At 31.1% G+C, this 11,799-nt stretch overlaps 1 protein-coding gene across 2 annotated transcripts; it reads right to left on the bottom strand.

Annotated features, from left to right (window-relative positions):
• Positions 1-1,180: 1,180 nt before the first annotated feature.
• On the bottom strand, positions 1,181-8,828 carry LOC110664317 (uncharacterized). Of its 2 annotated transcripts, XM_021823940.2 has the most exons (10): positions 8,523-8,828; positions 8,305-8,439; positions 4,415-4,630; positions 4,094-4,276; positions 3,580-3,801; positions 2,980-3,096; positions 2,748-2,891; positions 2,259-2,360; positions 2,022-2,090; positions 1,181-1,831 (listed from the first exon to the last, which is right to left on the bottom strand). In XM_021823940.2, exons 1-10 carry the CDS (start codon positions 8,727-8,729, stop codon positions 1,598-1,600), a joined length of 1,629 nt encoding a protein of 542 aa, XP_021679632.2. In that variant the 5' UTR covers positions 8,730-8,828; the 3' UTR covers positions 1,181-1,597. The 2 variants fall into 2 exon arrangements, with proteins under 2 accessions (XP_021679632.2, XP_058007783.1); XM_058151800.1 differs by lacking the exon at positions 8,305-8,439.
• Positions 8,829-11,799: the final 2,971 nt, after the last annotated feature.

Below are 11,799 nucleotides of genomic sequence, written 5' to 3'. Positions count from 1 at the left end.
TTTTATAAAAACAAATTAAAATTCAATAATTTTTATAAAAGAAATTAAAGTTTAATTACTTTTATAAAAAAACTCATAAAATTGAGTGATTGTATGTGATAATTACCCTTTAAAGTAAAAAATATAAATAACCTCATTTTATTATTATCTATTTTTATTGAATAATATATTTTAAAATAATATTTATTTTTTAATTAGTGTATGATATTACTTATATGAAATATGTTTAATAAAAATTAAATTATAAAAGCCTAAAAAGTATTGGAAAAAGTAAAAAATCACTCATACCAATCCCAACCCGCTTAATATGAAAATTAAACATGTATAACCCACTTGATATGAAAATTGAATATGTACAATTTAATTTGTTGATTTCAATTTAAATACTATCAAATCGGCTTTATCAATTTAATTTAACAAAATACAATAAACCTACCATATACAATACTAGTTTGGTCAACTGATGTAACCCAAATACAATAAACCAATGATAAGTTGTTCAGTTTGTAATATTGAATTACATTGTTTGATGGCCCAAAAAAACACTTTCAATGTTAAAAAAAAAAAAAAATTGTTTTATTATTTTGATAAACTTATCAAATTTAATTTTAAATTAATTTTTGATACTCTAAGAAAATGTTTTTCTCACCAGTTACTTTCTAACATAGACATTAAGACGATAAAATTTCTCCAGGTAAAATGTGGGCTTCAATGCTTTTAGGCCATTAATGTCATCAGGCTTGTACCATTGGAGCACCTTTTCTATAATCTATCTAGCAATACAGCTTATATAATACAAACAGAACAAGTAGTACAGTCCTCAAAAACAAAAACCCCACAGGAGGAGGTAAAAGTGCACATATTGGCCTCTTGGAAAAATCTGACAACCATGAGAAACTTCTGCTGAAATAATGCCCATGAACAGCATTTTCATTAAAAAGAATACCTGGAAATGAAGTTTCTTTTGGTTGAATCTGACATAATAGCATTCACAATTCACTGATATAGTTGCATCATTTACCAATTTGTTTAATAGAGCATTTATTTGTCCCCAAACTGTCAACAATTGAAAATAAGAATTCAGCATCATAAAATTTGTGAGCCTAAAATGCGAAACCTTTTAGCAGAAAGTGAGATGCTAACATGTCCCAACCCGACTAGTTTCAGACACCAAGGGAAATGAAACGGCAAATCAAACCCGAGAATCGATTATAAGCTCAATATAATAAATACCATTACAAAACTTCATCCCTCATTCTTCTGAGGGTCACCGTTTGAGTGCTACTATTTCTTATAAAACTGTTTCAAGGTAAAACTCCTTGAAATTACTCCCTTACAGGACCCTATTTAGAGGGATAACAGGGGAAAATAGCTCCCTAGCATGGTAATATATGATATGAGAGACAAATTCACTTTCACTAACAAAATAACACTCTTTAAGCAGGAAATCTGACATCCTTTTTCCCCTCCCCAATTTAAGCATACTAAATACCACATTGTACCTGGTCATGATCCATGTAGCAGCCTGGTATTCGATCTTATCCTAAATATGGCCATCATATGTGTTGATTATCTTGGGCAACTTTCCAGTATCAGTTTATATAGCTCTCACCCCATTTATTAAATTCATTGTAACATTCACAGATTTACCCAATTCAATAGCTGCTCCGACATAGGTATGGGGTGTCAACTCCAAAAGATAGGATTTTGCTTCTTTTGGCAATGCCAAGCCTTCAATAAATTCTCTTATACTCCCTTTAGTAACAGCTCTTCCTCTGGTTAGCTCTTTTAGCTTCTCATAAGGCTCAGGAACACCATATCGTCGCATTACCTACACATAATTAATCAACAGTGAATATGCATGGGGAACAATTTGAAAATGGAAGCAAGGAACATTTTGAATATAGAACGTGAAAAGGTTCAAGCTTTGGCATTAAAAATGCATCCATCTGTCAAAATTGAGAAATAAAGACTTGTTCACCAAAGAAGAAAAAGTGATCAACAGATTAAAAGGTACATACTGTCTGTATTGGCTCAGCAAGCACTTCCCATGATTGGTTCAGATCTTCACTCAAACGATTTTCATTCACCTAAATGAAACACGTACACAATCAGAACAGTTACCAATCAACACCTAACTTAATATTTGATTTGACAGTTACTCCTGAATTCTTCTGCATAAATGTAACATGAAAATAACTACTTTCCCCACATCTCCTGGGAAATGAGAAGCATCACATTTATATCATATAGCATACCTGAAGCTTCCCCATTCCCTGCAATGCACTTTTGTAGGCAAGAAGAGAATGTCCCAAGCCCTCACCCACATTCCTTAAAACAGTTGAATCAGTCAAGTCACGCTGAAATTAGAATAGATGCAAAAAAATTATAATTGTCAGGACAGAAAAACACCCGAATTGTAAATAGCCAATGACTATGATCTATATTATGGGCACATCAAAATACAACTGATACCTAAAACTACTCCTTAAGGCCCATGAGAACTTATGCAGGAGTAGAGTTGAATCAGGGATTTAATAAGCAAATAGTACTTACTCAATGCTGTAACCTAGGTTAAAAACAAGACAATACTGCAGCAGCTTCCTATAGGTAGGCTTTCAACACAACTCTTTTAACTTGAAATTTCACACACACAGCCATAGAAACTAGAAGCAACAACTTGAACAGACTAAGCAGGCATGGAACACAAAAGGAATACGTTAAAAAGTAAATGAACCATTTCTTACCTGCCAACGTGAAATAGGTAACTTCTCACTGAGATGAGATAAACTTCCATTGGCTTTACCAAGATTACCTTCACTATTTTCAAAATCAATAGGATTTACTTTGTGAGGCATTGTTGAGGAACCAATCTCACCAGCCTTAGTTATCTGCTTCAAATCATGAACTAATTACCTTTCTAGTGTGATATAAGTATATAACTATATAACAATGTAAATCTGACACAACAATGCCTACCTGCTTAAAGTATGCTAAGGATATATAGCCCCATATATCTCTATCAAAGTCAATTAATATAGTGTTAAATATCATAATTGCATGAAAAAGTCTTGCCATATAATCATGTGGTTCAATCTGCAAAAAAAGTATACAAACACATAATCAGAAAAACAAATAATGCCGTTATTGATTTTAATAATGGCATTATCAAGACAAATCAAGTGACATCAATGAAAATAGGAACCAAAATTTCAGAAAAGGAAAAGAGAAGAAGAAGAAGAAGAAGAAGCTTGCATGAACTCCACCATACAGTCACTCAACAATTCCAAAACCCTGCCATCTTTCATCCCCCACTCACTGCATATTTTCTATGCAAATAGTTCCAATATTTATATTGAAACCCATGAAAAGATTTTATCCTTTGCAGCATATTTAAGCATTGATTCATTGAAAACAGATGAGCTAGTTACTGAGCATGTTTGGATGCATTAGTGCGAAATTATCAACCAGCTAACTGCATTTCTTAGTCTCAATCAAAACTGATAGAATAAGACCTTTACGATATGAAATCAGAATCTGATACGATGTCACCAGAAAGATTAAGCTCGAATGATGTACCTGAGTAACATAGGGATTAAAACACAATCCCAGAGATTCCACAAACTCTTTGGCAATTAGGGGCCAATCGATAGCAGGATATGCAACAATGTGTGCATTGTAATTTCCAACTGCACCAGCAAACTTCCCCTTTATCTTAACTTGAGAAATTTCCTGCCTTTGTTCGCTTAACCTGGCAGCAAAAACTGCCATTTCCTTTCCCAAAGTCGTAGGTGAAGCTGGCTACAGTAGAATAAAGAATAACGAAGTCATAAGCTTATAACTACAGTTATGCCAAACCAATACTACATAAAAGATACTGTCTAAATTATAAAAAAACCAACAATCTTTACAGCAAAGAAAAAAACAAAGTTAAAAGATAAACCAAGATGTGGATGGACACCTTAGGGTAGGTTTGTTAAAACAACTAGGTGTCCGACATCCTTCTTAAAGTTAGAATACCAGAGAGAAACTTATTGGCTAATTGCAAAACTACATTCCAATAATCATTGCATCCAAGAGACAGCTCTTTTACCTGTCCATGAGTGCGGGAAAGCATTGGAATGGAAGCATGATCTTCAGCCATGTTGCATAATGCTGTGATCAATTCATCCATTACAGGAAACATGACCTTGTTCATTGATTCTTTAAGCATTAATGCATGGGCCAAATTGTTAATATCCTCAGATGTGCAAGCAAAATGGAAAAATTCGAGCACCTGCAGCGTAAGAGAGAAAGAAAGAGGTGGTTACGAAATCATAATAATTTCAAGAGATATTCTATAATTGTGGATTCCATCAGATGGATAGAAGCAAGTTGCTTCTAGTGCATAGAGCAACTACTGTAATACTTCAACCTTAGCAATCTCTGGATGTGATTGGCATTTCTTTTTCAAGAAGTATTCCACTGCTTTTACATCATGGTTTGTGACTTTCTCAATATTTTTAACCTCCAAGGCATCATCCATGCTAAACCCATCAATCAATTCTTGCAAATAAATCTGAGCTTCTTCACTAAAGTTGGGAACCTCAGTGACTTCAGGAATTTGTGAGAGTTTCAGCAACCATTTAACCTGAAAGAGGGAATCCAGATTTAACATTAACTTTATATTTTGGGGGAAAAGGTATCAAAATATCAGAACAACAGAATTAAGAACTTCATCATAGGAAAAGATAAAATTCGAAAAAGATTTCCGGTGAAACTAGTTCTAGAAACCACCTACAGCACCAGCATTGAAAAACTTAAAATGCTATTATTTGGATGGAGACAAACATAAACCCACAATATAATTTATGTAATCTGATCTGCTAGAGCACACAATGATACACAACAGCTCATAGCCATGGCATAAGTATGTAGACCCTTATTTTATGATAAGTATGTGCATTGAGACTGTGGAAAACCCGATGATGAAAAATTATATAGCTGTAAGATATAATTGGAGGCATAGAACTGAATTATTAATTCCGTGGCATGATCTTAAAAAAAAATAATAATATGTTTTTTTGAGAATTTTATTAAATTTAAATAAAATTTTGTTTTGTTTAAATTTACTATGGATAGTTTTTAAATGTACCTAATTAAGCTTAATTAGGCCCCATTGGACTAAGAAAACATAGTTAGGAATTTTAAATATGATCCTTTTAATTTATTTTTTTGAAAATTAAAATAAGAAAATATATTTTTCTCTATCCCTCTCCCATACAAACTTTTTCTCTCCCTTTAGCCCCACTCTCTTCCTCACTCCCTATTGGTGTCACCCCATTTCCCTCTCTTCCTATTAGTTGGAACACTTCACCCATATCCCAGTCTCATCCAAATTTCTCAATCCCAGTTGCTTTAGTTATCTGAACCTTATCACACTCGAACTTCAAACCCTACCACACCTCTTCCACACTCCCTATTGGTGCCTTTCCCCTTCCCCTCTCTTTCTATTGGTTGAAATACATCATCCATATCACAGTCTCACCCAAATTTAAAGAGAGAAATAGCCAAAATTTCTTTTAGTTCTTCTTTCTTTCTTGCAATATTTCTTGAAGGTTAGTTCTTTTATTTTCTTTTCAAAATCTATGTCATGTAATGTTTAATTCTATGTTCCTTGTTTTTAATTTATTTTATATGTTCATATAAATCATGTAATCATGTTTAATTTAAGGGGATACACAACTCTGCACATGTTCAATTTTCTGTCTCTCATATTTTTATTATTTTTCGTTATTTTCTGAATCTGTAAAAAATTTGAAAAAATTATATTCATATTCTACACGAAATTCTATTAATTTTAAGCTCAAGAATCACTAAAAAAGCTTTAATATTTTGTAAGTTATGACTATTTGAAATTAGGGCTCCTGTAAAATCCGATTTGCAGGATACCCGACTTGTGTAGCCCATATCTCCCTTGTTTCTTAATATTTTTGTGTAAATCTGGTGTCTAAAATTAAGTTTGGAATCCTATGAATCTTTTCCAATTAGTTTCGCATTCATATCTTTTATGGTTGGTGAGTTATAAATTTTACAAAAAAATAGTGCGATTCTGTCATTAGGAAAATTTACGATTTGTGTAGATTATTTGGCTAGGATTTTGTTGAATCTATGAATTTTATGATGTTGTATGATGTTTTGGCTGTCTTCTGTAATTTTTTCATAATTTTTAGGCTTGTATAACTATTTTTAAAAAATCAAATTTCTTGCTACTATCAATCTGTCAGAATCTGAGAATTGTATATTTATTTATGTTCTTGTGTGTTCTAGAGTTCTAATTGATATTTGATTTATTTTTCTGAGTTCTCTTAATTCAAGAAGTGTTATGAAGTGTTTAAATCATATTAGAAGACCTGGACCCTTAGGTAGTTGTAACTAATTAGGAATTTGAATCCCTTAGGATACTAGAGTTAGAATCCAATATGAATTGTTATTAGTATTTTCTTGTTTTTTTTAGTTTATTTACTTTTTAGTTTCTTTATTTTTATTACAAACAAAATTGGTAAGTAGCCATAAGATAAGTACCAAAGAGAACATTTGCGTAGAGCTTACATGGAGCTAAACGGGAGTAAGCCAGGAATATCATTGTCATACTAGAAGAGAATATCATTTTTTAAAGGTAGTTTGTCCCAGTGGTAACTGCAATTACTAACAAGTAAATAATCCTAAATTCCTAAAATAACCATTGACATGAAATTGCAATAATAATAGGATTTTTATTTGGTAAATTAAAATTAACTTTGTTTTAAATTAAACTGACTTTTGCATGTAATTAATTTAAATAAATACTTTGTAAATTAAAATTAATTTTGTTTGTAAATTAAACTAACCTAAACATGTAAAATAAATTTAATTTAATACTTGGTAATCGTAAAATAAATTTGCATGTTATAAATCTTTATTAGATTGTGATTGTTTGGACCTTATGTGATATTAGAATAAATTACACATATACATAATTAATTTAGTTTAATTATCCTAAGGGTAACTTGATGAAAAATTAATTAATTAGGTTAAATAGAAACTTAAAGTTATTTGAAATTGAATTTATTTGTAAATTAAATTCTTAATAATAAATTAATTTTAATCATCTGATAAATATCATTTAAATAATTAGCAACCCCATAGATAGGAATTACCTGTGCATGAAAATTATTTATAAATAACAACACTTTTGTGAATTACTTGCGTGTGTAGGATTAGAATTGCATTTTTAGGATAAAGTTTAATAAAAGAATAATAAATAAGACTTCTAGAAACATTAGTAGAGAACTGGGACTCGAATTAACAAGATTAGACCAAGTGTAAGAGGTACCTAACACCTTCACCTTACGTACCTACTATCCTAAACCTAGACATTGGGCTATGGTAACGACGGTTGTGGAAACTCTACAATGAGTAAGTTGCTATCCATGACCCTCGGAAGAAACACTGAATATGTCCCAGTTATTACCCGGGTGGCGACTTTATCTATTTATGCCTTCGCGGCAAAAATCTTTAATACCGTAGTAGTGTCATGAGAAAACGGTACTTACCAGTAATTTGATTCTGTTATGAAGTGCATGCCTAGGAAATGCTGTCTAAGGATGTGGTACTTAAGTGAAACCATTGTGACTCCACCATCTTTCTTAGGCATTAACCGGCGCATTTTATATAATTATAATCACACGCGCCGCCCCCCACCCCGCCTCCCCTCCCCTCTAACAAAGTCCCTTTAGAAATTTGAGCTGCAGATATTCTTCTATCAGGGTAAGAACCAATTTTCAGCATCAGCTCACCCTCGATTGTTTAGCCAAAGAAAATATTTATTTTTGTTGAAATGCCTAAAATTATTCATTGTGGTACAGATAACTACTCTTTCACAATCCAACTCAACCAGGGACGGATCCTATGCACCTCATCAGAAGATAGCTGGCAACCTTGATAACCTACCAAGAACTCCCTATCATACCATGAATCAATTAAAGCCAATAGCATGATGTACTTGAAAAACTTAAACCCACATCCCAGCTCTGATTTATGATACCAACATCAGACTCCTAAATGATAATCTTAAATGCAAGCTTCCCCATATGATCAGTTCTCCAAATTAAGCAAAATGTTGGTATCTTTTTAATCCGCCAGACGCCCCAAAAGCAGAGTCACGATAAAATCCTAATGTTTCATGACAAACTTACTTGGCACTTCCATTTCCGATAGAAATAACATACAGATTATACAAAATCAAAGTAAACAACCATTAAAATTCGGGGAAAAAAAATGAACCTCGACTAGAACCCGATAATAAATTAGGCCGTATTCACTCAAATGAGGGGACAAGTCCTGCACTTTACCCCAATACCGTCCGTCCAAAGGCGACAAAGCTGTCAAATTTGAAAGCTCAAAATCACGGGTAGCCATCTTCATCAAACAGAAAATCACAGATCAATATTTAAATTACAAAAACAAAGAGTAAAACTAAGGGAAAAGGAGTTAATATAGACCTTAGGAATAAAGGAAGCACTGTCTTTGAGAGAAGATTTGCAAGAGATATCTCCACGAAAAAATGGTGCTGACAGGCGAAGAGAAACATTTGAAGGATTAAATAAACTTGATTTTTGGAGTCTGGGTGTTGTTAAACATGAGAAGTGGCTGATGCTATTCAAGACCCTAGAAGACGAAGAAGAAGAAGAAGAAGCTGTAAACTCCATTAAAGAGTGAAGGAGCAGAGAAGCAGGGTACAGTTGAAGCTAGCGTGTTGGGTGCCTCCCGGCCTTTTCACTTCGAGTCCGTCTCCGTTCCGAGAGAAATCAGAAAACCTAATTTGATTCTTTCTCTGTTTTGGTTTGGGCTTCTGTCATTGGGCCCATTAACCGAAGCCCATTTTTATATTTGAACTTGTTATTGGGCCTCTGGGCTTATACTATTTTAAAAGTTTAAACTCATTGACTATTCATGTGTACTTTAGGGATTAATTTGAATTTTTAGCCTTTAAAAGATATGTCATTAATTTTTAATTTTATCTTGAGAGAGAAAAATGTTGAGAAATAAATGAATAAATTATTTAATTGATTAAATTTTGGAAATAATAATATATTTTTAAAATATATAATTAATTAATAAAAAATAAAAATAATTAAAAATTAAATTATAATTCATTTTTTAAGGGAAAATAGTAGTTCTTCCTTAAAATTATATATATATATATATATACACACACACACACATCACTCTTATATGTTTTTTTGCTAAATTATAATTAAATTTTTAGTATAAAGTAAAATTCACTTTTTTAATTTACTTTTAATAATAATTTGATTCTTAAATTTAGATTTCATTAATAAATTAATCTTTATTATTAACTGAATTTTAATTTAAAATAATACATTTATTTCAATTTGGTATTCTATATTTTTTATTATTTTATATTTAAATAATTAAAAATATAAAAATATATAATATAATGTAAAATAAAAAATTATTTAAATATAAAATTTAGATATTGTTATAAAATAACAACAATAAAAGATAAGAATATATAGAGAAATGATAGAGAGAATTTCATTATATGGTTGAAAAATGAATCTAGAAAGATAATCACTGTAGGGTTAAGGAAATCCTATTTATATCATATAAATTACATTGCAAGAAATACTATATTAAATGGTCTACTAAATAAAATTACACAGAAAATAAATCAATTCATTGAAAATACAAATAGACACCCATCATAAATATAGATTTATAACACTCCTCCTTAGATGTCCATTTTATAAAAAAATAAAATAAATCAATTCATTGAAAATACAAATAGACACCCATCATAAATATAGATTTATAACACTCCTCCTTAGATGTCCATTTTATAAAAAAATATGTCTCATTAAAACTATACTAAGAAAAAAACCAAGTGGGAAAAAAATCATAGTGAAGGGAAAATAGCACATTATTCTTTTCTAGAATACACAATGAATACTGCCTCGTTAAAAACTTTTATCGAGAAAACTAAGTGGAAAAAAAACCATAGTAAAGGAAAAAAAAAAGTACAGTGCACCCCCTTATGAAGATGTCACTTGAGATCTTTAAGTCTTTGCATCTCAATTTTGTTCACCAAATTTTCGAAACTTGCATTTAGAAGTGCTTTGATAAGCAAATTAGCAAGATTATCTCTTAAGCAAATTTGTTGAACATTAATTTCATCATTCTTTTGAAGATTACGAATGAAAAAGAATCTTGAAGAAACATGTTTTGTCTTGTCTCCTTTAATTTATCCTTCCTTTAACTGATTTATCATATAGTATTATCTTCATAAAAAATAGTTAGAACTTCCTTTTAGGTAGGTAGACCACATGTACTTCAAATATGTTGAAATACTAATATCTCGACTAGACACATTCTCAACTTATTTTGTGAATTGCTAAAATTTCTGCATGGTTAGAAGAAGTAGCAGGTATAATTTATTTTGCATAACGCTATGAAATAAGTGTACTCCACATTTAAATATTTAGCCTGTCTGGGATTTACTATTATGTAGATCAGATAAATAACCTACATCTGCATAACTTGCCAAATCTGATTGTGACATGTTAGTATAAATATAAATTCATATCCATTGTATCTCGAAGATATTGAAATATATGCTTAACACCATTCTAATGACTTTGGGTTGGGACAACACTATATCTTGCTAACAAATTTATAGAAAAAGTTATATCAGGTCGAATATGGCTAGCAAGATATATTAGTGTGCCTATTGCACTAAGATACGATACTTAAGGACAAAGGAGTTCCTCATCATTTCCTTAAAGTCGGAAGCGATCTTTTTTTTTATCAAGTTACCTCACAACCATTTGTGAATTCAATGGATTGGCTTTATCCGTGTAGAATCATTTTAAAACCTTGGTTATATAAGTTAATTGATGGACAAAGATGCCATTTTGAAATGCTCGATCTGTAAGCCGAGATAAAACTTTGTCTTTCCAAGGTCTTTCATCTCATATTCTTTTTTCAAAAATTTTACAGTTTTGGAAAGCTCTTCAGGAGTTCCAATAATATTTAAATTATCACAAAAATTGTAACAATGGGAAATTCATATCCCAATGGACATATATGATCTTTTTTATAGTCTTCTTTCAACAAATATTCACTAAGGTGATTATATCACATATGTCTAGATTGCCTTAATCCATATAGAGCTTTATATAATTTAATTGAATAAAGTTCTCAAGATTTTGATTTTTGTGCTTCAGGCAACTTGAATCCTTCAGAGATTTTGATACATATATCTTTGTCAAGTGAGCCTTATAAATAGGTAGTCATTACATTTATTAAATATATTTCAAGGTTTTCATGATTTGTCAAACTAAGTAAATATCGAAACATAATTGCATCCACCACAGGAGAATATGTATCCTCATAATTAATGCCAGTGCAATAAGTCATGCTTTATATCTCACGATTTCAATTTTCTCATATTGTTTTCGCACAAATCTATTTATATTCCGCTGGCTGGATATCTTTTGGTGTCCGAACTGCAAGTCCAAAAACTTTACGTTTCTCAAGTGAATTTAATTTTGCATTGATTGTGTCATTCCATTTTGGCTAATAATTTCTATATATTCTCTTATACAAATTTAGGTTCATGATCTTCTTCAGCTTTCGCAATATTGAGCATTATATTATATGCAAAAATAGCATCAATGTTTATTTCGTATTGGTTTTGTCTTTATCCTGACTTGACATAATTTATCGAGATCTCTTAATTTTCATTACTTTCAGGTA

The sequence above is a fragment of the Hevea brasiliensis genome, chromosome 8, assembly GCF_030052815.1.
Source record: "Hevea brasiliensis isolate MT/VB/25A 57/8 chromosome 8, ASM3005281v1, whole genome shotgun sequence".
Classification (NCBI taxonomy): domain Eukaryota; kingdom Viridiplantae; phylum Streptophyta; class Magnoliopsida; order Malpighiales; family Euphorbiaceae; genus Hevea; species Hevea brasiliensis.
The sequence above is the reverse complement of the archived record's forward strand: the minus strand, read 5'-3'. Positions and strand labels throughout refer to the sequence as shown.

Excerpts from the sequence above, each read along its gene's own strand:
- LOC110664317 (XM_021823940.2), bottom strand. The coding sequence starts at position 8,729 with ATGGAGTTTACAGCTTCTTCTTCTTCTTCTTCGTCTTCTAGGGTCTTG. Across the intron at positions 2,361-2,747 it reads TACCTATTTCACGTTGGCAG|CGTGACTTGACTGATTCAAC; the intron begins GTAAGAAATGGT and ends TTCTAATTTCAG. Across the intron at positions 1,832-2,021 it reads TTGCTGAGCCAATACAGACA|GTAATGCGACGATATGGTGT; the intron begins GTATGTACCTTT and ends AATTATGTGTAG.